Source organism: Lissotriton vulgaris, chromosome 6 (assembly GCF_964263255.1).
Source record: "Lissotriton vulgaris chromosome 6, aLisVul1.2, whole genome shotgun sequence".
Classification (NCBI taxonomy): domain Eukaryota; kingdom Metazoa; phylum Chordata; class Amphibia; order Caudata; family Salamandridae; genus Lissotriton; species Lissotriton vulgaris.
This window is the reverse complement of record NC_141694.1, coordinates 1,733,199,672-1,733,226,324: the sequence shown is the minus strand read 5'-3', so window position 1 is coordinate 1,733,226,324 and position 26,653 is coordinate 1,733,199,672. Positions and strand designations below refer to the sequence as shown.

At 47.0% G+C, this 26,653-nt stretch overlaps 1 protein-coding gene across 4 annotated transcripts in view; it reads left to right on the top strand.

Annotated features, from left to right (window-relative positions):
- WDR26 (WD repeat domain 26) overlaps positions 1–26,653 on the top strand; it is a 702,982-nt gene that overhangs the window by 28,418 nt on the left and 647,911 nt on the right. For all 4 annotated transcript variants that reach the window (XM_086927969.1, XM_086927971.1, XM_086927970.1 and 1 more), the window contains exon 4: positions 21,254–21,390. In XM_086927969.1, the coding sequence (XP_086784095.1) occupies positions 21,254–21,390 (137 nt within the window). The remainder of the gene's footprint in view (positions 1–21,253; positions 21,391–26,653) is intronic.

Below are 26,653 nucleotides of genomic sequence, written 5' to 3'. Positions count from 1 at the left end.
AGCAGAATCAAATTTGATCAGTAATCAACAGCCAGTCACAGTGGATTCGGGCAGACCCACTTTGCATAGGTTGTTATGCCTTGAGCGCGCTTCAAGGTGTTCGGCTTCGTTCTGCAGAGTCTCCATTAATTTCCCCATTGGTGTCTGTGCTTCTGGGGACTCCAGCTGTAAATCTTCTGCTTCAGACACCCCTCTCTCCACCATTTCCAGCCTTTCTGCGTGCTAATCTATACGTTCTGACATACCATCCATACAGTAGGAAAGAGTCCATCTTCCCATCTGTTGTAGTCAGACTTTGCTGCATGGTTACTAGCATTTTGCGTAGATCACTCCCTAGCTCAGTGACACTGGCCCCTTGCTCTATTGTTGCTGTCTGTGTCATCCTCTCTCGTTCTGGTGGATTTGCGCTGTTCAAACTGCAATTTCTGCGGATTCTTAACTAATAGGCAAGCTTGTAACAAAATTACTGAATGGATTTACCCAACTCACCAAAAGCATGCATGCTGACCAAGGCTTAGCGTTCTTCCAGATCTGGCATAATCCGTGAAGTTGTTTTGGCTGTAGCTAATTCTCCTATGGCAAGTTGATGTGAAAATAAATATATATGTATATGTGTGTGTGTGTGTGTGTCTATATATATATGTATGTATATGTATATATGTAGGTGTATGTGTGTATATGTGTGTGTGTGTATATATATATATATATATATATATGTGTGTGTGTATCTATCTATCTATCTATCCGGATGAAGCCTGCAACAGGTTAGTATTCAAGCAAAATTTATTACGAAGCTTTCAGCTCGAATGTGGCAGTCTTTAAAGCACCTTTGTCTGGCCTACGCGTTTCGGGCTCCCGCCCTTCTTCCTGGGCCAATTGGAAATTGTACTGTTGGCAGAGGGATTCACTATTTATCCACATAGGTACCACCCCCAGTGGGTGTGGACGCTTGAACTCGCTCGGCCTTGTGGCATAGCATAACAAAACCTAGCATAACGCAAAACCTAGCATAGCACAACAAAATATAGCATAACAAAACACAATAAAGCTTAGCATATCATAGCATAGCATAACTAAACATAGCATAGCATAACAGCATAGCATTAAACACAACAAGCATAGCATAAAAAAACACAAGCATAATAAAGCATAGCATAACAAAACAAAGCATAGCATAATAAAGCATAGCACAGCATAACAAAGCATAGCATAAAAAAACACAAGCATAATAAAGCATAGCATAACAAAACAAAGCATAGCATAATAAAGCATAGCACAGCATAACAAAGCATAGCATAAAAAAACACAACAAAAATAGCATAGCAAAGCATAACGAAGCATAGCGTAACAAAGCATAGCATAACGTAGCATACCATAGCATAGAAACGCATACCATAGCATAGCAAAGCATACCATAGCATAACAAAACATAGCATAGCGTAAGAAAACACAACAAAACATAGCATAACCTAGCATAGAATAACAAAGCATAGCATGAGAAAGCTTAGCATCGGAAAGCATAGCATACCATAGCATAGCATAACGAAACAGCATAGCAAAGATAGCATAGCACCACAAAACATAACCTAGCATAACACAACAAAGCATAGCGTAGCATAACAAAGCATAGCATAGGAAAGCATAACAAAACACAACAAAACATAGTAAAACGTAATATCTCATAAAAAACAAAATATATCATAGCACAACAAAACAAAGCATAGCGTAACAAAGCATAGCGTAACAAAGCATAGCGTAGCAAAGCATAGCGTAGCAAAGCATAGCGTAGCAAAGCATAGCGTAGCAAAGCATAGCGTAGCGCAAAGCATAGCGTAGCAAAGCATAGCGTAGCAAAGCATCACAAAGCATAGCATAACGAAGCATAGCAAAACCAAACACAACAAAACAGCAAAACAAAGGATTGCATAACAAAAGAAAACACAGCATAGCACAACAAAACATAGCATATCATAACAGCATAACATAAGAAAACATAGCATTAAGTTTGATCAACTCATAGTAGCGGGCTAGCTAGCTTTAACAGGCAGTGACTGTAAGCAACTCTGTCAACCCAGAAGCAGTCACTCGGTCACCTTTGCTCTTGTATTGAAGTGGCTTTGTTTATAAAACAGTGCCCATATTTATACTGATAGCACTTTACTTGTCAAATTTCAGGGCTCACAACTTTTTGATGAATCGAAATTCACAACTGAGGCTGTTAAGTTTGCGCTATATAAAACCCTAAGGATACATAAAAACATTGCCATTTACATTGTGAATAGCTCCAACAAATACAAGACCTATTGCAAAGTACAAAACATTGCCATTTCCAATGCCAATAGCTCCCGCTTCAACAAATGCGAGACCTATTGCATTTCCAATGCTTGTTTAGTGTAGTGGCTGGAATTTTTCCTGCGGTCTCTGTAATGGAATACTATTACAAAATGGCCACACAGTGCAAGGTTTACTGGTACTCCTGGAATGGTTGGTGCAAAGTATATAATTGCTTTTCCATTTATATATAGCAGACACATTTGCGTCTAAATGCGGAAAACAAAAAAGTAGTGGGTGGATTTCTTTACTTAATCACTGGTAATTACTCTGTCCATCAGTCAATCATTGTTTTGCCCACCATTCCACCTCCAACAGGAACCGGTCATTTGCACATCAGGCTTGACCCTGCTTCAGTAGCAACAGTCCAAGCTGAACTGCCAGGCCAGGCCCCCTCTGACAGACACAAGGAACCCCAGACCTGTTTCGCCCCGGTTGGTCATCTCCTGTATGGTGCAACTCTAGGCCTGTCATGGAGAGAGCACAGGACCCACATCTAGGCATATCAGTCATCCTTAGGGTATTACAGTGAGGAAAACTAAGAAAAAGTGATGGGTGGATTGCTTGAATTCTGGTTCTTTTTTAATGTTGTGGCCATGTTTGAACTTTGAAGTGTGTGTGTGTGTAAGTACATGCCTACCACGTTTATGCAGAGGCATTTTTTTTCTCTTTTTATTCTTTAAATTTATTTTGTATATGCTTCTTGAGTTGTATGTTTTTATTGTGAGGGAATGCAATGAGTTGATGAGTTGATGAGTAAATGGATGAATGGACGCATGGTTGTAAGGATGTGACTGCGCACTTATGTTGAGTATTTAGTACCGAAACTAGATGACAGGAGGATATCCGTAAACCCAGTTGAAACCTGGGTGATTAGTATGTATCAAATACAAGGAGATGATGGATGGAGCTCTGAAACTTTTCAGACATTCACCCCAGTCACTGATCTGGGTTGAAATAGTCATCGTTCTTTGGCTCCCTTCGCCACCCCAGTTCAGATGCAGCTTTATGCAAATCAGTCTTGACCCTGGTCCTCATGCCAACAGTCCAGTATGTATACCAAATAACGTCTCAACAGGTAATATTTAAAGGCAGTTTTGGAAAAATGCACTCTGCAAAAAGGAGGAGACTGAGTCATTAATGGTTGTAGCAACAAATGCGAAGAGTGGTCTGTGTTTAAACAAGGTAGAGAAAAGCAATGACTGCACTCTATTACACTGAATGTACACGTAACTTATACACACTTGTGCACGTTTGTGCTGGTTAAAAACAAGGTGAACGGTACCAAGGTGTGCCAGTTGTAGTGCCAGATTTTCATAAGACCATGCCGCATCAGCTATAACGTACACCCCCCATATATTTAAATCCATGTGGGAGGACTTGTATCTCTGTCATCCACGATCAGGCCACAGGACACTGCCCGGCGTTCAATACCAAGCCAGAGTGTGAGCTGAATACGGACCGATCTCAAGCACCTAGGGCCTGACACGTCAGGATGAGACGCGTCATCCGCATACAATGATACCTTGTTGCATACCCCGTCTGGCCACTGAAAGCCTTCCAAGGCATCCTCCACCCTGCCCTAGGCCGCCAGGGGTTCTATCACTAACACAAAGAGCATAGGTGAGAGAGGGCAGCCCTGACTGGTCCCTCCGCTCCACTGGGACCCAAGCTGACCTATCCCCTCCCACTCTCGCCACCAGGCCCGTATAGAGAAGCCATACATAACTCACAAATTTGGGGCCAAAGCCTATTCTGGGCAGGAGTGCAATTGATGGTCCCCAATCTGCCGCGTCAAAAGCTTTGCGGAAATCAATGGACATAAGGGCCCTATGTTCAGATTGTAACTCGCTAAGACCTGGACTGGCCTAGATGAACCAAACTAGAGATGACCCCTTTCATTTGAGTAGCCAACACCTTGACCACTGTATTCAAAAGCGAAATCGGACTGAAATTCCCACACTTAGTACCCTTCATGTGCGGTTTCAGTAGCACCACTGTTTTCATTGGAGGTAATACTCCCTCCACTAAGGCCTCCCAAAACCAATCTATTAACAAAGAGGCCGTCTGGGGCCTCACCAGGGGCTAGAACTCCGGCGGAAAACCGCCAGGCCCGGGTGCCTTTCCTGCATTCAGCTGTGCCAGCGCAGCCTTCAGCTAGTCCGCACCCAATGCTGAATGATAGACTTGTCAGCGGAATATCCGACAAAAATTGGTACAGGTCGGCTTGAGGGCACAGAGGGTCTGCGCTGTAACAAGAATGATAATGTGCCGCAAGGGCGTTGGCAATGGGCCCACTGACTTTGACCCTCGTACTATTCCTCTGCCCCCGCCCCCAGGTAGGCCACCAGGGTACCCCACTTCCGAGGTTTTCCCAGCCAGTCCAATGTCTTACTTGCCTTGTCCCCCCCGCCCCCTCTCGCAGGACCGAGTCCTGGCGGCTGATCAAAAAGCTCCATTGCCCTGCCCTCCAAAGTCTTTTATCCGTTCCTGTACCCAATCTTCTGTCCCTTAGCATAGCTAATAATATACCCCGAAGAGTAGCTTTTTGATCCTCCCTAAATGAAGTGGTGAATATTACAAAACCTCTATCAGTAACATATTGTTGACGGGTACCTTGACACATCTTGTGGAACTCTTCTTTTTGAAGAAGCGAGCGATCCAGATGCCATCCCCCTTTCAATCCCCTCGAGCTCCACTCTACCTTCAGCCAGACATGCGAATTGTCGGAGAGCCCAGAAGCCAATATCTCCGCCTCTACCACCCTGTGCTCATCTCTGCTCTGCATTAAAAAAAAAAAGGTAGTCGAAAGCAGGATCAGTGAGCACCTGAATAAAAAGTAGAACTCCGCTCCACTGGATGGTGCGCTCTCCACACATCTGTCAGACCACAGTCTAGCGTAAAGGAGGACAGTATCTTGACCCCAGGACTGTTCCCCATAACCGATGATGCTCTTGTGCAACTCATTCTGCCAAATGCTTCGCACATGGTCCACCACTGTGTCCAAGCCGCCACCGCATAGGGACCCACCGCCTCAGGTCTTCATTAATGTACAATTTTGATCTTCACCGGCAGACACTGGGACAATCGAGGTAGGTAGGTTGTGTGTGTGTGTGTGTTTTTTTTTTTTACAGTGCCAACATTTGGCATGGCTTTGATAACTGATGTTCGCAGTCATTTAGTATTTTTCAAGATGCATACATAGAAATGACTCATGCGAACTCTCATCCCTAACCATGCTCGGTGTTCATTAATCAGTTATTGGACATTTAAGTATACATGCACATAGCGCTAAGACATGCACGCTAGATAACTTTTATTTCCCACCAGGACTGAAATTCACCAAAGCAAGAAAAGGCCCTTCAATGGTGAAAATGCTGTAGTGTCATTAAACGTTTGTGTATTTTGTTCAGCGGTTTTGGGCTTATTCACAGAGAAAGTCTTGTATGGCAGGACCAGTTTTGGAAGTCACCCCCCACCCCCCGCATGTTTAAATCCTTTGACCAATTTGTTCTAAACTTCAAAAATTGGCATGCCTAAGATATATTTTGAAAGCAGTTTCTCCGGGTGTGGTGGAAATTGGCTAACAAAAGTTATAATTGGTGCTTACATTTACATTTCATATTTGGTGGGCTGTTAAAACTTAACTGAAGACTTGACGGTAATAGATAATAAAAAAAAAAACACCTGAATCTGTTATGGACACATACTATGAGCTCACTAATCTATCTAGGTTTAAATGGTCTGGTTATGATCTAAAACCTTCAACTAGCCAGTCTCCCACATCCGCTCTTGCTCCCATGCATTGCTCTTAACTATAGAATTCTTAGAAGTGATGTAGTTGGTAGTGCATCACATGCAGACCTATATGCTGCACTTCCGCACGTTCCGTTGCGTTACCGACCTAGCGTATAAAAAAGGGTGTTTTACTTCTGCCTCCCTACAAAACAAGAATTGGCAAATCTGCTAGGCATAGCTTGTGTGACTTTGCCACCAATTATCCTAGAAAGAAGAGCGCATAATTAAGAACAATTTAGTTTAAAACATTATGGAAGTTGAGTAAGACCACTTTGCTAAACAGACTGCATTAACCAATTTACACTGTACGTACCCTGTGTGATGTGGTCATGGCGCTTACCTGACTGTGAATGGCGGCAAAAGGGATTGCGCCGTCACAGCTGTTAATAAAGGGTGTTGGGCTAATTGGTTAATTGGGGGTGGGATTTGTTTGCCTAATAAAAGAGTCTTGGTTCGGCCAGGACGATGAACAGTCTTACCTGCGTGTCTCGGTGATTACTTCCTGCAGACATAACATCTTGGCGACGAAGGTTCGAAGTGTTGCGAAGCTGTTCTCCCGCTTTTCTTCTGGTGCAGCAGTGGATTGGTGGTGTTTCTACACGACGATTTGCTATCTGTTTAGCGTTGTGGGCGCCTGGTCCGGCGTTTTCCTTGCTCCGTGACCGGTGAGAGAGAGTTTCCCTCCCTCACCTGGCCTGACGGTGTGTGGGGGCGTGGTCGGAGCCGTCTCTGTGTGTATGCTGGTGGGCCAGCTGGTTCACGGCCTTCGACTGAGCTTTAGCTGTCAAGGTCAGCACTGTCCTGCTTCTTGCTGAACAATGTCTCCTGCTGCCTGCTGAATGCGACTTGAAGTTACAGCGGCTGTCTTTGCTTGTGCCAATCTTGGTGGTCTGACAGGCTGCTTCTTTCATCTTTTGATGCCAGCTGACCTGGCGAAGTTCCCTGGTGGGGTTTCACTGGACCTGGGACAGTATTGTGCATGATTGTGCAGTTTTGCTGGGTCTATTGTGGCTGGAGTGCCCGGCTGGTGCGGGCATTCTTCCTGCACTTTGGGCACGCTTGGTGATTCGTTCAGGAGAGTGCAGTCATGTCCACGGTTCCCCCGGTGGAACACTTCTTGCTGGATGGCCCCCCGTCTGCGCAGGCTGCACAGTGGAGGGAGTGGGTAGATCGCTTGGAAACCTACTTTGAGGCCATTGACCTGGATGTGGAAAGGAGGCGTCCAATGCTATTGCATCTTGGTGGGGCAGCCATTCATCGGCTGGGGCGGTCGGTGGTGGAGGAGGCGCCTCATACTTATGACACTCTGAAGCAGGCCCTGACTGCGCACTTTGAGCCTCTGGCGAATCCTGATTATGAAAGGTTTCTGCTACGCCAGGCAAGGCAGTTGCCCACCGAATCTGTGGATGTCTTCTTTGCCCGATTGCGGATGTTGGCCAGCACATGTAGGTTGCCCAATGCGGCAGATGAGATACGGGCCCAATTCATACAGGGCTGTTATTCATGCAAGCTGCGAGAGGCAATACTACAGGTGCCTAATATGCCGATGGAGGATATGTTGAGCCGTGGTCGGTCAAAAGAACTTTCAAAGGTTAGGGCGGCCCATATGGATGCCGCTCTCCAACAAGTGGTGAAGACAGAACCAGTAAATGCTATGAGGGTTCAAGGGTCGGAGAAACAGAAGAGGATGCCTCGTAAGATGGACAGACGGCGGATATGCTATGGATGTGGGGGCTCATTTCCTCATTCTGGGACCTGCCCGGAGATTGGGAAGCGGTGTTCCAATTGCAATAAAGTGAACCATTTTGCGAAAGTATGTCGCTCGTCTTATGTCCGGGGGTCTATTCCTGCGACTTCCGCCCAAGTATATGTTGCTCTTCCTGAGTTGGAAGATATGGATGATGAAGAGGTCGTACATGTGCTGCATGCTCTACAGCCTGGGGGTGCAGTACGGAGGGGTTTGCCCAAATGTGATGTCAAGGTGGATGGTCATTTGGTGCCGGCTCTGACACTGGCGCATCCATTAATGTAATGGCTGAATCCATGATGAAGGGACTGCCAAGCTTACCAGTGTTGAGTGGTACGTCCGTTAAAGTGTTTGCTTTTGGAGCCAGTGAGCCCCTTGTGTTAGCCGGGGTATTTTCTGCAGTGGTTTCTCATGGCACCCAATATGTGGAAACAGATATATATATGTCACCAAGGATGGTCATGGGATGCTGTTAACCTGTCAGACCGCTGAGAACTTACATCTGGTGGTCTTTGCACTGGCTATTCATCAATGGACTATGGAGGACTTGTTAAGTCAGTACTCGCAACTGTTTGAAGGCATAGGTTGTCTGAAGGACCGGATGATCAAGTTGCACATTGATGAGTCTGTTCGACCAGTGGCACTACGCCATAGGCGGGTGGCTTTCCATCTTCGGCCGAAGGTGGAGGCGGAGTTAATAAAGTTGGAAGAAGCTGGTATTATTGAGAAAGCAGTGGGTCCGACTCCGTGGGTATCCCCAATTGTAGTTGCCTGCAAACCTAAACAGCCTGGAGAGGTCAGAATTTGTATGGACATGCGATTACCCAATCTGGCAATTAAACCTGAGCGTCATCTTACTCCTACAGTTGATGATATCGTGGTGGAAGTCAGCGGGTCCAGGTGGTTTTCTAAAATGGATCTCCGTGCTGGATATCATCAGTTGATGCTTGACCCTACTTCCCGAGGAATTACCACTTTTTCCACCCACGTTGGGCTCAGGGGTTATAAACGATTGAGTTTTGGCATCTCCAGTGCTGCTGAAGTGTTTAAGGACACTATTCGAGGAGTGCTGGCAGGACTGGAAGGAGTAATTAATGTCAGCGATGACATTTTGGTTCATTCTCCCACTTTAGATGGGCATCATAGTCGTCTGAATGGCGTATTTCAACGTTTGCTGGATCATGGTTTAACTTTACATAGAGAGAAATGTGAATTTTTGAGAACTGACTTTTCATTTTTTGGTTACCGATTTTCACAGGATGGTGTATCTCCTGATCCTTTGAAAGTGTGTGATATACAGACTGCAGCGGCTCCTGTCAATGTGTCTGGGGTGAGAAGTTTCATGGGCATGGTGAACTGTTGTGGACGCTTTATCCCCGGAATGTCTACTTTGACAGCCCCTTTGCGTGAACTTACAAAATCCAATGTTCCATGGGATTGGGGTTCTGAGCAGGAATCTGCATTTCAAGCTACAAAACAGGCATTATCTGCAGACACTACCTTGGCTTATTTCAATCCGGCATTAGATTCAGAACTTGCTGTGGATGCCAGTCCTGGTGGATTGGGGGCAGTACTATCTCAGCGTCAAACTAATGGGGGAATTGGCTCCTGTGGCATATGCCAGTCGTGCTTTGACTGTTACTGAGCAGAGGTATTCTCACATAGAAAAGGAGGCCATTGCGGTGCTGTGGGGATGTCGTCATTTCCATTTGTACTTATATGGTCAGCCTTTTGTAGTCTACACGGACCATAAGCCACTCATTCCTCTATTTATGGGTTCTTCATCAAAGCCACCACCACGGATTGAGAAGTGGATTCTGCAGTTGCAGGATTACTGTTTGACGGTGGTTTTTCATCCTGGGGCGTTGAATCCAGCGGATTATTTGTCCCGGCACTTTCGACCTGCCTCAGTGTTGGAGGCAAATGATGCTGAGGAGACCGAGGAATATGTACGGATGGTGGTTGAGCGGTCCCGGCCTCTCCCAATCTCTTTGGAGGAAGTTGTGGATGTCACTGTCCATGACGGGTGTCTTCAGTTATGCCTGGCTGCCGTTGGGACTGGAAAGTGGAACGGAGTCCTAAGTGCCGCCAAGTGCCGTACGGATGACGCTCAATCTACTTTGGTGGCGTTATTTCAGGTCCGGAGTGAATTGACTTGTTCCCCGGAGGGATGTTTACTGAGGGGATCAAGGCTGGTGATTCCAGCCAGTTTGCAACAGCGAGTGGTGGATCTGGCTCATGTGGTCCATCAGGGGGTAGTGAAGACGAAGTCCCGTTTGAGATCTAAGTTGTGGTTTCCAGGTCTGGACTCTCTGGTGGAGAACACTGTTTTGGGCTGTGCACTGTGTCAGGCTGCTGGGGGAGGAGATGCTCCCGCTCCAATCATCACTGAGGAGGTTCCTTCTTTTCCTTGGCAGAGAGCTAGTGCTGACTTCGGGTGGTTACCTGACTGTCGTCACATGTTGGAGGTGATCGATGACTTTTCCAAATATCCCGAAGTGGAGATTATGGACATTACCACTGCAAGTCGCACAATTCCTTTGTTCGATAAAATTATGGCAACCCATGGCTTAATTTCTGAACTGCGGACTGACAATGGACCCCCTTTTTCTAGTCATAAGTTTTCCTCTTATCTTCAGTCCAGGGGTGTTGTACATGGTAGGGTGACTCCGTTATGGCCTCATGCCAATGGGGAGGTTGAACGTTTTATGCGGACTTTGAATAAGACCTTTAGGATTGCTGTTACAGACCGCCAGGACTTGGATTGTGCTTTCTTTTTGTTTCTGAAGGAGTACCGGCTGACACCTCATTCCACTACTAAAGTCAGTCCTATGTCATTGTGTATGAACCGTCCTATGGGTGACTTAGTGCCAGTGTTGGAGTCTCATCCAGCCAGTTATGCTGTCGTGGCAGAAGAACTGAGAAACCGGCAGACGAAGAATGACAAAGTGGCATTGAGCCGAGGGGCTAAGGCCCGGACATTTGATGTTGGTGATGTAGTAATCATGAGGAATAGGCATCGAAAAGGGAAGTTTAGTTTTCCAATTGAGCCTGAGCCTTGGGTCGTGAAGTCTGTTCATGGAACTAAGATTACTGTATTGAGGGGTGGGGTAACCATATCCAGGAATGTTTCTTTCTTTAAAAAGTTTTATGACGGTGGTAATGATGTTCAGGACAGGAGTTACATTTTGTCTTCAGATGAGAGTTCCGTATCATCAGATTTTGGGGATGATGTACGAGCATGTCTCTCTCCACCTCCTCTTCCTGTACCTCCTCTTCCTCCTCTGGTCCCGGTGGGGGTGGATGTAGGATTTGGACAGAATGATATAACCCCTGTGTCTCCCGTTGGTGACTTTCCGTTAGGCCCTGAACATCAACCGAGGGGCAAGGGTTGCTATCAATAGAGGAATTGTCCTGCTCGTTCCACACGTCTAAGAGATTATGTCACTTATGTAAGATAATATATTCATTTTGCTTTCATTGTAAATTGTGGAGGAATGTGATGTGGTCATGGCGCTTACCTGACTGTGAATGGCGGCAAAAGGGATTGCGCCGTCACAGCTGTTGTTAATAAAGGGTGTTGGGCTAATTGGTTAATTGGGGGTGGGATTGGTTTGCCTAATAAGAGTCTTGGTTCGGCCAGGACGATGAACAGTCTTACCTGCGTGTCTCGGTGATTAATTCCTGCAGACATAACACCCTGAAGGACGAGTGGAATGAAAAGGGGTAGGAAAATAGTTTGCTTTGAAAGTGATTAACTTAAAAGGAATGCATAGAAATATGTTTCATAATCTGCAAATTGCCAGTATTTTTAAGAAAATAGTTTAAGTAGCGTTCAGAAAGCGGACGTGTGCAAGCCTTTTCTTTGTGAACAAAAAGATAACGATAAATGCAAGATATGACTGCAAAATTAAACAAATGAACAGGCAGGTGATCAATAGCGCCGTCTCCTTTTGGCAGGTTATGGCCTCTAAACAGCAGCACTTCCTAAACAAAAAAAGCTATGCCTTGGCAATCAGTAAATACGTGACACAGTAAACCAATACAATGACATTGGGTGTCAGTAACAAGCTTTGCTTCATGTTTAATCTGCAGTGTAACAAAAGAGCTGCAGGACACCTTCACCAAAACTGATCAAAGTAAACACTCTTGTAACCACCTGACTGAAGGACAGCCCCTTCGAGCAATTCAAACCAAGAAAACCCGCATGAAGCCAATGGCTCAAGGCAGCTGACTGAACTCCATTCTATCTATGCGCTACTCCTTCATCATTTTTTCAGAATTGATGTTCTGATGTCCTTCAGTCCGGTGTAACTGAAACCAGAAGGTCGTTTTATTCCCCCACTAGCAGCCCGTCCCGACGTCCGGGTATGAATTGCTGCCGGCCAGTAGTATATTGTTTTGTAGGATTTCGTTTTGATAGCATTTCTTATCTGTGACAGGCCTGTGAAACTCTCCTATTCACAGTGCACTGCTGATGCACTTAAGAGTGCGCGTTCAGTGGTGTGTGAACTCTAATTTCCCTACTTTATTTTTCCTTGCAATATTATATAGCGCAAACTCGACCACATGGCATGAGCACAATTTACATTACAGAAGAACACATTCATTTGTGGTAGGCACGGGGAGACAAAGCGATTTGCCTGGAATCCCAGGATGTTGAGCTGATTCCGAGATTCGAACGTAGCTCCCCAGCTCCAAAGTTCGCAATTCTAGAACTTGTGGCGGGAGGTGTGTCTAAAAGTGTATGTCGGTGCTGCCCATCAATATGAGAGACCTGTGCATTTTTCAAATGGGTGGTGAAAAAATATGAGTCTGTTGCTGGAGATGTGGGCCGCCGTGCCACCAATGTACTTACCGGGGGAGGGTAAACACCCATTATTCCGCAACTTTTTTTCTGCATACAAATCACTCCGCACTCTTTCATTACGAAAGTACCATGACTCCGCAATGCCATAATAACGCATGGCATTACATTTTATATGCTTTTACCACACATACATTTACAACGAAATTTGTTGTAAATGCATGAATGGTAAAAGCATGTTTTTTTGCTTGGATAAGGTAAGTATGGGTATAGGGGTATATGTTTTGGGATACTGAGGTATATGTTTGGGTATTTTAAGGGTTCAGATATAGTTTTGGGTTATAGGGTACAGGGGTAGTTTTAGGGTTTAGATATGGGTTTTGGGGTACAGGGGTATTTTTAGGGTTCAGGGCTAGGTTTGGGTATTGGGGTATTGGGGTATAGGGGTATTATGGTTCAGGGGTAGGATTGGGTTTTGGGGTACAGAGGTATTTTAAGGGTTTAGTGCTAGGTTTGGGTTTTGGGGTACAGGGGGTATTTTTACGGTTCAGGGCTAGGTTTGTGTTTTGGGGTACAGGGGGTATTTTTACGGTTCAGGGCTAGGTTTGTGTTTTGGGGTACAGGGGTATTTTTAGGGTTCAGGGCTAGGTTTGGGTTTTGGGGTACAGGGGTATTTTTAGGGTTCAACAGTAGGTTTGGGTTTTGAGGTACAGGGGTATTTATAGGGTTCAGGGCTAGGTTTGGGGGTACAGGAGTATTTTTAGGGTTTAGGGATAGGTTTGGGTTTTGGGGTACAGGGCATATTTATAGGGTTAAGATGGGTTAGTGTATAAAGGGTGTTGGGGTATTTTAAGGAGTAAGGGTGGGTTATGATTATGGAGTCCAGGGGTATTTAAAGGTAGCAGGGTGGGATTAGCACACAATATGAGACCTGGCAAGAAGGGAGGAACGTGCCACACGCCCACAGCACAACGCAGACACGCCCACAAGGGACTACTTTGCTGGCGTTGTGATTGGTGCTGTGGTTCCTGAGATTACCCGCCTCAAAGGTTTGGGCCCTCTCTTTATTATATTAGTATGGATAGGGTCTTCAACTGCCCACTTGGGTCTGTCGTGTTTCTTAGCTGATAGCAGTTACGCATGTCACAAGCTAGGTAAGAGGAGGTTCAACTTAAGTCTTTTGCTTGGCCTTCTAGCTTCACCATTTAGCCATATGAATATAAGAGGTGCAGACAAAACACATAATAAAATGTACAGGGGTGGCTGTTGCCACTCTGCAAGCTCACGGGAGAGACCATGCACTAGTATCCCAGATCCATCTCCAAGCAAAAAGGAGGAGCATAATGTTAAATGTTAATGGGTATTTATAAAGCGCGCTTACACCGAGTGGCTTCATGGCGCTGACCAGAAAACAGAGTATGCTAAAGCAGACCAAACAGACAGCAGGCTATCCACTATCCCATGTTATATGCTTGCCGGAACAGCAGATGCTACAAAGCCAACAACATAAGAATCTGGGTTGCCCCCAGACTGTTCTCCAGAAGGATGTCCTACTCCCCAGAAGCCTAAAAAAACACCCAATGCTGTAAGTGCCTTTTCTATTAAAATGATCACTTCCAGACATGCAGCGGCCATGTGAGCTGATGCAGACACTGCGGTTTCAACCTTTTAGGCCTCATTTTCCTTTATGCAAATAAAGAGCTATAATAGCAAAAAGGCTGTCACTACCTAAAAGTATGCAGCTGGGGCCACTGCATTTAAAAAAAAAGTTTAACAATTTACTTATCCAAGATAAGTAAATTACAGTTATTTTGAAAGCGCAAGTGCTGACAGCAATGTGCTACCTAGCCCTCCAGAATAAATATACATGGGACTAGGGAGGAGGGGACATTGGTGGAGTGTGTGGGTAAGAAAATTAACAAGTAGTGTAGAAGTGTGGGGAGAGAAGCATGCTGGTTGGAGAGCAACTTGGAGCTTGGGGGTGAGTCGCACACAAGGGAGACTACTAGAAAACTCATGCCCTCTCGTGAGAGCTTAATCAAAATGAGAAAAAATGGTGTTCCGTAGAAGCACACTAAGAGGATTTGCTCCAGGGAAAGGATAAACGCAATATGTACTAGCAGGCCCTCGAATAAGAAGCAAACAAATGACTGACAGTAAAGCCAACCAGTAGTAAGCTGGTTGGTTGATATGCTTTATTTCGATACATAAAAAGATCTTAAAAGCAGTACATACAATAAATATTTTAAAAAAGGCATTCACCAAATGTACAAAACAATACATCCAAAGAGATAAAAAAGACAATAAAACATTGGGATATGTACAGTTAAAAAAGAATTAAATTGCTACAGAAAGCCTATTTGATCGGAACAACCAAGACCATTTAAAAATTTTTGAGACACCACAAACTACAAGGGCGGAAGTGTCTGTTAGTAGAATGCGTAGGGCCACTGAATATTGGCGGGTGCCAAATGATCTGCACACTGGTTTGTGCCAACGCTTTCTTGGGTTACTATAGTCTGGACATTCAAAAAGGATGTGAGCAACAGTCTCCACCCTCGTGGGACATAGGGCACAATAGGGGGAGTGCTGGGAGGTCGATTTAAATCTCGATATCAAATAGCCTACTGGTGGGGTACCCACCCTAAACCTAAAGTACAGTGCCCTATCAAATGCGATGGAAACCAAATCAAAATGGGGTTCGTAAGCCACCACGTCTTTGATTCGTAGGAAAGCTGCGGTGGAATTGCAGTGACGTGGGTTGCTAATGGGTTTGAAAGAGACCCTGTCCCAGTACAGTTTCTTCAGGGTGGCTTTGGGTGGGGCAGAGCGAGTGACCCATGCTTCGCCCAATCCCAGCTCCCCCAAAAGGCTTTTCGACATCCCTCAACCACTTTACCCTGTGCCAACCCCCCATGGCCATCACCTCGGACAGGACCTCAGCGTATGAGGCAAGTTTGGGGACCCTCCACAAACGAGCCCACAACAACAGGGGCCGTAGTCGTGCCTGTTCCGTGATCGATCTACATCCCAGGTCCAGTAGTACGGGAACTGTTGGTGTGCTCAAGGGGAGAGCCATTAGGTCTTTCAAAAATTTGCTCTCCACTTTGGCTAATACCTCCAAATTGCAAGTGCCCCACAGCTCTACCCCATATAGTGCAGCGGAGACCCCTCTAGCTTTATAAATATCAATAACAGGGGCCATACAAAGTTTGAGGGAAGAGCAGTGTTCCCTAAGTAACGCACCGCCCACCCTTTTATGGCTGAGAAGCATTTTATTAATATGCGGAGTCCAGCTCATGGAGTCACTAAGCCGGATTCCCAGGTAGTCTAACTCTGCTACCTTCTCCAATGGACAGTCCTTCAGGACCGGTGGACGCCCTAGTTTCCTGGGGGGATTCATGACTAGATATTTGGTCTTATCAATATTGATCACCAGTCCCCTCAAGGAACAGAACTCCTGGAAGCGGTCGAGAAGCTTTTGCAGACCTTGGGGGGTCTTCGAAATGAGGAGAGTATCATCCGCAAAAAGCAGAGTAGGGATCCGGATGCCCGCCAGGGAGGGTGCATCGGCCGGTTCTATTTGTAAGTACTCCACCACCCCATTCACATACAAAGAGAATAGGGTGGGGGCTAGCACACATCCCTGGCGGACACCCCTACACACCGGGATCCTATCAGTCTTCCCCCCCGTACCCCACCGCACCTGCGCATAATTCCCTGAGTGTAGTTTAATTAGGAGCGACAAGATGTAGGGGGGCAACCCCATGTTCTGCAAGACCCTCCACAATTCCTCCCTAGGTACCAGGTCAAAGGCAGTCTTCAGGTCTACAAAGGCCAAGTAAAGACTGCCCTTGCCCAGCACCACCACCTTCCAGTGCAGGAGCATTAATCTGAAGGCCTGTTCAATAGTTCCAGTTCCCGACCGGAAGCTCGCCTAGAGGTCTGACAGAATCTTATTGTCATCTACCCATTGAAGAAGTCTCCCCAGGATCGCCTTCCCTGTCACCTTCTGGGAGGAGTCAATAAGGCTTATGGGCCTATAGTTGGCAGGGCTGTCCCGACATCCCTTTTTGAATATCGGGACAACCTCCGCCCCTTTCCAAGAATCTGGTACAGGACCTCCCCCCAGAATTGCGTTCAATAGCGAAGCAACCAACTGGCCCCATTCTTTGGGGTAGGCTCGTAGCAGGTCGCCAGGAATCCCATCTGGTCCTGCAGCTTTTAATGGGACCAGGGTCTTTATTACGGCTTCAACCTCCCTGGCGGTGAAGGCATCGGGGAGGCCAACCATTGCCTCGACCACCGGGGATAAAGAATCGCTGTTGGCCCCGCCAGGCAGGGAATAGAGGGCCTCAAAGTGGTTATACCAAGTGACCAACGTGGCAACCGGCCTATCCCTGTTCCTGACCAGGCTCCAGAAGCCACTGGCGTCCCTTCCTATGCTAGCTGCCAAGAGGTCCGCCCAAAACTTCTCCTCCCACTCCTTTTTCGCTGCCTTCAAGGTCCGATAATAAGATTGAGATTTAGATTTGACTGCTCCCACCAAGGCTTTTTTCATAGCCCTGCATTTTTTTGTGTACCATCCCTGTTTGGTAGGCTGTCTCTCCCTGATGTTAGCTCCCAAACACCTACCAGGGAGAATAAATAAATTGCTTAATTCCCTGGTTAGGTTACAGAAGGTCAACGAGACCTCCTCAGACACTTGGGAAGACAAATCTAGTTTATTCGAAGCTGCAAGCAGGAGAGACCCTACGGCTGCCACTTTCTCTGGGGATAAGGTAAATTTAGCCCACTTCAACCGTCGGCCACAGTTAGAAATAGTGACTGCCTGGGGGTTGGGGGCCATATGGGGGAGGGGTTTCTCCCTTCCCTTAAGCCACTGGGGAGAGAGGACAAGAGAGAGGAGATTGTGATCACTCTCAATTGTCGACATGATCTCCATAACCCTTAGATCACCCCATAAACGTACATCGAGAAGAATATAATCTATTCTAGATGTATGATTTGGCCTATTGTAGGTGTGGGCCCCTTTCAAATCTTATTTGGACCTCCCATTGACTGCCCTCAAGTCAAATTCCATATTGAGGGAGTTAATTTGTAGAGCCACTTGAGTCCACCTCTTGATGGGGGGCAAGGCCAGAGCGGGGATCCCCCGCCTTGAGTCCTCCTCATCTGTGCCTAATACATCGTCCGTATCAAGGGGCTCGAACGTGCAATTGAGGTCACCCGCCACCAAGATGTGGGATTTAGGGGGGCGCTGCCTAAGCAGTCCTTGCCAAGAGAGCAATGGTGGCCGATTGTGTGCCACCCTTCGTTCCTCTTGCGTAGATGTTAAAGATGTCCAAAAGCAGGACACCCCGGGAGTCCTTTAAGGTGACGTTAAGGAGGTCTGGAGAGTTAGTGGGATGCTCCTCCACCTTACACTCTAAGGAAATCTCAACCCAGATAAGGAGACCACCCGAAGGTCGTCCCTTCCCTGCCACCGGGGGAACAGCTGGGACAAAGTGGGTTGAGTATCCCACCTTGTGACGAGGCTCCCTGCACCAGGTTTCCTGGAAGATACAGATGGAGTAACCCTCCACGAGGGTATTCCAATCCGGAAGGTCCAACTTCCTATCAATACCCGTGACGTTCCAGCTGCAAACCCTAAGGACTGGATCCGCCACAGCTCTCTCGCTGCGGAATACGGGACCATCTCCGCCCTCCAACTGATCCAGGGTTCCTATTCCACTGCCCCTGCTTGATCTCCCATGGGACGCGTTATCTCCAAGTACAATAATAGGGGCCATCGGGCTGACGACTGGGATGTCGCCGACTACTGATAACTTAAGGGCTGTGCCAACTACACCCGTACTCTGTGCCCGGGTAGCCTCCCCATGATGGACATCGGTTCAATATCCTGGAGGGCTCCAGTCAAACCCAGGCCAGGGAGCACATGGGTGAAACTGGGGACCAACAGGATTATCAAGATAAGGAGGACTATTACTCCAGCCCCTGCCAGGATATGGGCAAATAGAGATTGCAGCAGGCCTTGGGTAGAAGTAGGTCGGATCTACTACACCAATGCTGGGACCCCCATTTGTGTCCCTGTGGTTACAAATAACTTGTGCTACTCTACTAACTTTAAAATTAACTATCACACAGTCCCCTTCAAATTGCTTGTTGCCATAACCCACCCACCCTACTCTTCTTACTCCCAGGATCAGCCCGTCAACACCCCTGGGAAGTGGTCTGTTGGTCTTTAACCAGTGTAAGGTTTTGTTTTTGAGTGCTTGGTGAGATTCGTATTGTCCATCCTTCAAGATTGGTACATTTGTAAGGATGGCGACATACGGATGGCAATCAGGGGGCAGATTAACCGGTGGACACTTTAAGGCAGTTTTTGGCACAGAAACTTCAGGATGAGTGGCCCTAGATATACTGGTGGAGGTTGGGACTGGACGTGCCCGATCAGGACCCTTGCCAGAACCCTTCCCCTTCGATGTGCTCGTGATATTGCCAGAGCCCTTCCCTCCCGGCGGCTTAGCCTTACTAGACTGTCGCCTGTACTTCAGGGGGTTTGGGGATACTCATAGGTGCATGGGCAATCAGGGTAGTGCTCACTGGGGTATCCACAACGCGTACTGCAGGAGCATTTTCAGGCGCCTGCTGAATAACTGTATTTGCTGTGGATGTTGTTGTGGGAATTATCTGCGGGGAATCCGGGATCGCCCAGTCGCCAACTCCCCCTCCCTGTCTGTCCTCCCTCTTCCTAGAATGCAATTTGATGAGGGTTTTCAACGAAAAAAAGTTGTCCAGGGTTGCCTGTTCAAACCTGTCCACCCTTTCCCCTAACCCCTTTATTCTGTCAGCTATCGGGGACAGTAGTGTTTTCATCATGTTTTCAATTTGTGCCAGTGTTATCGGATCATGGCTAGCAGCCAGTTGGCAATTAGGAGGGGGGGGGCTACACATGCTTTCTTAACTTTGGTACAGGGATGGTGGCCCCTTTTTTCACTAACGTTGTTATCCGTAGCTAAACCCTCCCCCATTGTGTTTCCTGTACCCCTACTTCCAAGATTCTTTGGTCTCTTACATAATTTGAAGAAGCTACCTTTACGCGGGCTAGCAATCCTTTTCCTTTTGGCGCGAGAGGGGTTCTTTGTTTCCAACACCGGTAAGGCCAATGGGTGTGGAGAACCAGAACCACTTGGAGAGGATACCGGGCATGGTGAGGGGGCTGGGACATCCTGGGGACACAAGTCCAGTCCACTACCAACTACTGGAGCGGGAATGGATTGTGCTACCAGGTTCTCCAGCCTATCAATACTGTCCCTCAGAGAAGCAATTCGTAGCTGATCAGATGTTGAGGGGGTGGGGTAGAGGGGAACCGAGCTGCATACTGGTGACTTAACCTGGGCTAATAAGCCCAGAGAAGAGCGCTTCGGCGGGAGCTGTTCTTGTGAAAGGCGGCGCTCTGTCATTACAATCTTTCTCAATAACTGCAGCTACCCGTGTGATGAACTGGTCCATAGTTCCTATAATAGTACTAGGCCCCACCTCTCCCCCTCCCCTCAAGATTATCCCCGAGCGTGTGGACATTGATGGTAACAGTGGGGGTATAGCGACACACTATACCTGATAAAGTCCAACCCTTACAGCCAGGAGTAGCAAATGACAGGGGGGGTGGCCCAGCCCAGCCTTGGCCAGCCCCGGACGGCCACAGACGGCCCGCCCTTGTCCCGGGCTTTTCCCGGCGCTCTCCCGCGCGACGAGGTACCGGTCCGTCCTTTAAACGCCTCCTGGCGCCACGCACAGATGGAGGTGGCGTCCTTGCCGCAGGTAGGGCTGATGGGAATTGTAGTCCGGTGAAGAGGGGGCTTGGGGAAGCCAAGCCCGGCCGAGGGGGAAGGCGGAGCACAGCCCGGCCCTGATGCTGCTAAAATTTCTGCCCAGAGTCAAAGTTTTCGTGACAGTAGTAAGCAATGTGTGAGCTTTAAGCCAGATGCAAGTTCTTGGTTAGCGGACTGTAGGCTCGACCTACAAAAAGTTACTTGCTAAAGTCTGGTGAAATAATAAAAATAATTAAAAATTAATCTATATTCCATGGGAGGGACAAAAACGAGCTAAGTCCTAGAATAAGAATTAAGCAAATGAGATTACCAAACCATTATTATTCAATGGGCTAACCCAAAGCACACCAATTATTGGTTTTTGTACAAAATAGGCCTTTTGACAACAGTTAAAGCTGTCTGTAGGAGAGACTTATTGAGATTCTGCTAAAAAGTAGAAGTTAATAGATTTACGTTCTCAACTGCTGTTTAATAAGGTCTCCTAACATGCCACTGTTTTTTAAAGTTATGTTGCGTGTTAATATTCTGTGTACTTTGATTTCAGTCAACCCTTAAAATATTGGATTCTTTATAAAATGTTGGCTATTGACTGTAGTTCAGTGCTTTACCTTTTTTTTCAACATTTAAGTGTGCTAGAGATTTACATTTGAGACTTGCATGTAAATGTTTAGGCTGGGTCATGTTCTGAAACTTCAGTCGTCCTTTTACCCTGACTGCTGCTTTCTATCATGGCAGAGGATGAAATTTCTACTGCTGCAGCAGAAGTATCTAGAATATCTGGAGGATGGCAAGGTTTTGGAGGCTCTTCAAGTTCTACGCGGAGAATTGACTCCACTGAAATACAATACAGAACGTATTCATATCCTCAGTGGGTAAGAATCTACTTCTGCTTTCTCAAACTTCGAGCTCTAAATGTTTTGCTGTATTGGATATTTTTCTTATTCGAACAACCTTCTGCTTTTGTAGTTTCCAGTAAGAAATCGGCTGTCCTACTATATTTGTGACTTTTCACGTGTGCTAGAGCGCAGAGGGAAAACGTGTGCATTTTTATTTATTTTTTATTTTTAAATACATAGAACCCTTGACTATGTGTCCCTTTTTATCTTCATTGTCTGATCTTTCATTTCTTTGACTGGCATCATTACACTTGTCTTTTTCAAAAGTTTTTGAAGAATTTATTGTGGAGATTCAAACTGTTTTACTGTATCATCAGGTAAAGTTACTCTGTATTCTTTGCCTGTCTCGTCATGCTCTTATAGTGTTGTCTTCTCCAGTCTTTTTATGTACTTGTCAAGCCATTGTGTTAACCTTTACTTTTCATTTGTGAGTTGCTGTTAGTGAGAAGTCTGGTCCCTATTGGCTTAGATTTAAACATTTGTAAAATGGCAATCTGGCACATATTGAGTAAATCTGTGAATCCTGTATGAATTATGAGTGAGGAGCCCATCAGTATTCCTAAACTGCCATGAGCTTTGTTAAATTACTATCAATTTCTTGATTCTAGCAAGCAAACCACGCCGATATATGGTTCTGTTGTAGAGGAGTGATGAGTCCGATGTAGCTGTTACTATGGTAGCTGTCCCACTTGAACATCAGATCACAAAGTGATTCATGATCTTGTACAATTTAGGCATAAACTCTTCAGCTTGGGGTGGAGGGGCAGATGAAGAAAGAGCTTCTTGAAATGGGCGATGTAGATGAGGAGGCAGCAACATAAAGCTCGAATACGAAGATTGGATGTGTACCATAGACCATAAAGATGCATATTGTCAAATTCTAATTGCCTGGGAATTGGCATCATTGTTTCTTTGCATATGGAAGAACACGGTTTGCTCCGTGAATAACACTCTTACCAAGACTGTAGTGACGTATCATTCTCTTAGGATTATTTAGACTACAATGGCCCTCTCCAGGTTCACGTGTCAGAAGGAGGTGTCTTACTACTTCAGTCCTAAACTTTCCACTTAAACCCCAAGTCTAAATGTTGATTATGTACGGTGTCTGTTTCATGAACTGAAGTTAGCACATATGCTTTGGAAATTTTGTTAGCTTTTTTTTTTATATTCATGCCACTATTTTAGTCCACCTTAATTTTAGTTCTTTTTTTTTAAACCAAATTTAGTTTTACATGTTTATTTTTATTCTTTCAATGATGGTAAAACTCTCAATAGTAACATGTATTCTGATGGATACATCTGCCTGTGGATTCCTCACCTTATGAATACCCCCTGAGCCAGCATTCCGCTGAATTTTTTCCTAGCTCTCCCACGTCGATGAGGACATCCCAACAGCAAGGCTCCACTCGCCAGACCGTATGACGTCATCAGAGCCATAAGAAGACCTAGTCGGCATGCTGACGTCAGTTCCCTTTTTTCCGCGCCGTTGACTCGTAACGGTTTTTCTTGGGGCTTTCAATTTTCTTTGAAGAAAACTTTGTATCCTTGTTGATTTATGATAGCTACTTCCAAGAAGACTTGATTTAAACCCTGCAGAGTGTGTGGCGGGCATATGTCTATTACGGATCGGCATGAAGATTGCCTCTGGTGCTTATCCTCGGATCATGACGTCGAAGAATGCCGAACGCGCAGGAAAATGAATCTTAAGGCTATTAAAGAGCGTGAAGCTAAGCTGTTTATGGCCAAAGCCAAAAAGGAGAAGAGGGGTCAAAAGAGGGCGAAGTCTTCGTTTTCCCATCCATCGAAGTCCTGAAAACATAAGAAGTCTAATAGGAGACATGGCTCTCGGCACCGTTCTTCGAAGGCCAGGGCTTTGAAATTGCGGTCGCCGACTCCAGCTGAGCGGCTTGGAAGAAAGAACTTTGTTTCTTCATCTCCTCGGGTGACGCAGGTTCCATCTCCGGTTCCGGTGTCGCCGGTTTCGAAAGGCTCTGCGCTGCATGAAGGCTCTCCCGCTCCAGCGCCTAGGGAGTTGTCACCAGGCCGGTTGGCTTCACCTGTGCGGGCGTCGTACCCGGCTCCGCAGCCTCCGGTTAGAGCCCAGGTGGTTCCACTTTAGGAAGTTAAAGATCCATATCCTGCTTTTCCTGCTCCTGGGTCAGACTCATCGCATTTTCTAAATGCGACGTTTTGCATGTTTGCCAGGGCCTCTGCTCCATCCGGTGCGCCTATGTGCCCCGTGGGTCCTTTTGCCTTTAAATTGGGTGTTCCTCACCTCTATCCTGAAGCACCCTTTCTGCCATTCTTGCCGTCGACTCTGGCTTGGCATTTCCTGGCACCGAGGTCCTCCACTCTGGCTCCTTGGACTCCTTCGGTTGTTGAGTCAGCGCTGCCTCGAGTTCGATCGACATCGAGATTCGAAGCTGAGGCTCCTCCGACGTTGTTGGTCTTCACCGGTGCCGCTTGCGGTGCTGCCGCCGTCTATTCCTAAACAACGCTCTAGGAGAGAGGCGCAGAGGCTCCTTGAAGAGGAGGAATATGCACAGAATCCGGAGGAAGGAGAGATTGATGAGTCTATGGATGAGTTTGAGGGCCTCCAAGAGGCCAGTGGCTTGGATACTTCTCCGGAGTATAATCTCCCATCTGCGAAGGCTGGGGTTGTGCAAGACATTGCTCCTTATCATGTGGTCATAAAGAAGGCGGCTGATTTGCTTGGTCTGCAGCTTCCCTCAGCTGAGGTGAAATCAAATATCCTTACAGAGGTTCTTAATACAACTTCTTTAACTTCTGAACCGTTGCTTCCCTTTACGGATGCTTTGACCGAACCAATAATGGATGTGTGGCAGAAGCCTCTGTCTGCTCCTGCGGTTTCTCGTTCATCTCGAAGGTACAGGCCGGCTCCTGGGGATCCAGCTTTTTTTGTCTTCACATCCTACACTGGAAAGTTTGGTTGTCCAGGCTTCTTGTTCGAAGCAATCTTCTGGTTTTTTCCCTACAATTCTTGGTGATAGGGATTTAAAAAAAAATGGAGCAGGCGGCAAAGAAGGTGTTTTCTTCTGCAAGTATGGCTCTTAAATCCACTAATGCAACCTGTCTTCTTGGAAGGTATATCCATGCTTTGATGGACTCAGTAATGCAGCTAGCTCCAAAGTTGCCTGAGGAGGATCGGTCTAATTACTTGGAAGTCCTGTCTGATTCTCAGGCTGCGGCCCGTTAGGTGATTCATTCGGGTCTGGACACTGCTGACTCCATGGCTCGTGTGATGGGGTCTTCTGTGTCGGCAAGGAGACGGGCTTGGCTTCGGTCATCTGGTTTCTCACCTGATGTTCAGGCGACTTTGCTGGATTTGCCCTTTGATGGGCCAAAACTCTTTGGTTCAAAGGCGGACTCAGCCTTGGAGCGTTTTAAGGACCACAGGGCTACTGCAAGGTCTCTGGGCCTTCAGGTGCAGTCCAGAGGATACGGCTACAAGCAGTATCGTGGATTTGGGAGATCTGCTTCCTTTTGTGGCTGCTAGCAATCTCTACAGGGCCAGGAACAGCAGAATCCCTTGTACAAGTCGTACAGAGGGAATAATAAAAGAGGCCTCAGGGGAGCAGCTCGACCACAATCCTCCTCCTACTGCCCCTCCCCTGGTACATCAGGAAAGCAGTTCTAGATCTCCCACCTTAGAACATGTTGGTCCGGTGGGAGGTCGGGTGTCCCTCTTTCTACAAGAATGGAGACTGATCACGTCAGATCATTGGTTCTTGAATCTTGTAGAGAATGGGTACGCCCTTCAATTGTTGGCCTTTCCTCCTCCTTACCATCCTCGCAGGGTTGTTGCACAGAGGACCACTTACTGCTTTTACAGCAGGAGGTTCTTACCTTGCTACAGAAAGGTGCGATAGAGGTGGTTCCGGAGCAGGAAAGAGGTCAGGGTTGCTACTCCCGGTATTGCCTGATCCCAAAAAGGATGGTCAATTAAGGCCAATCCTGGGCCTCAGGATTTTGAACCTTTACCTCAGACAGGAGAAGTTCAAAATGTTGACCTTGGCTCAGGTTCTTCTTGAGCTGCAACAGGAAGACTGGATGGTGTCCATCGATCTACAGGATGCGTATTTTCATCTTCCCATTCTGAGGTCGCATCGGGAGTATCACCGGTTCACTGTAGGGTCGCAACATTATCAGTTTGCGGTTCTTCCGTTCGGTCTCACTTCCACACCTCGAGTCTTTACAAAGGTGATGGCGGGGGTAGCGGCTCATCTCAGAAGGTCGGGGGTTCCTGTTTTCCCCTACCTGGACGCCTGGTAGTTGAAAGAGGAGTGTCCAAAGTTGGTTTTGTGCCACTTGCAGGTGACGGCTCATCTGTTGTTCAAATTGGGTTTCTCGATAAATGTACCCAAATCTCACCTGGTGCCTTCTCAGCGCAGCCTGTTCATAGAAGCAATACTGGACACTTCTGTGTGTCGAGCATACCCTCCTCCGCAGAGGATTCTGGACCATCGGGAAATGATTCCTTTATTTCACGATGGAGCGGTTGTCCCTGTCCTGAAGATCCTTTACCTGCTCTGTCTGTTCGCTTCCTGCATACTGATGGTCAACCATGCACACTGGCACATGAGGGTACTCCAGTGGTGCCTTGGCAGGCAGTGGTATCAGCACAACGGAGATCTTGGGAAGAAGATCAGAATCTCCAGAGAAGCTGCAGTGATGGAGTGTGCATGGCGACCTGTCTCCAGGAAAGCCCTTTCAGTCTCCTCCGCCGGTGGCCAGTGATCACAGATGCCGCCACTCTAGGATGGGGTGCTCATCTGGGGGATGTGGAGCTCAAAGGTCTTTGGTCTCCAGAGGAAAGGTTGCGTCATATCAACCTGTTGGAATTGCGGTCAGTCGGTTCAGGTCAATCAATCAATCAATCAATGACACTTGTAAAGCGCGCTACCTACCCGTAGGGTCTCAAGGCGCTAGGGGGGGGGGGGGGTGCCGCTACTGCTCGAACAGCCAGGTCTTCAGCTTCCTCCTGAAGGAGAGGTGGTCTTGGGTCAGGCGCAGGTCGGTCGGGAGGGAGTTCCAGGTCTTGGCAGCCAGGTAGGAGAAGGACCTTCCTCCTGTAGTCGCTCTTCGGATGCGGGGGACGGCGGCGAGGGCGTGGTTGGCTGATCGGAGGTGGCGTTTGGGAGCGTAGAAGTTGACTCGGCTGTTGAGGTAGCTCGGGCCTTGGTCGTGTAGGGCTTTGTGTGCGTGGGTGAGGAGGCGA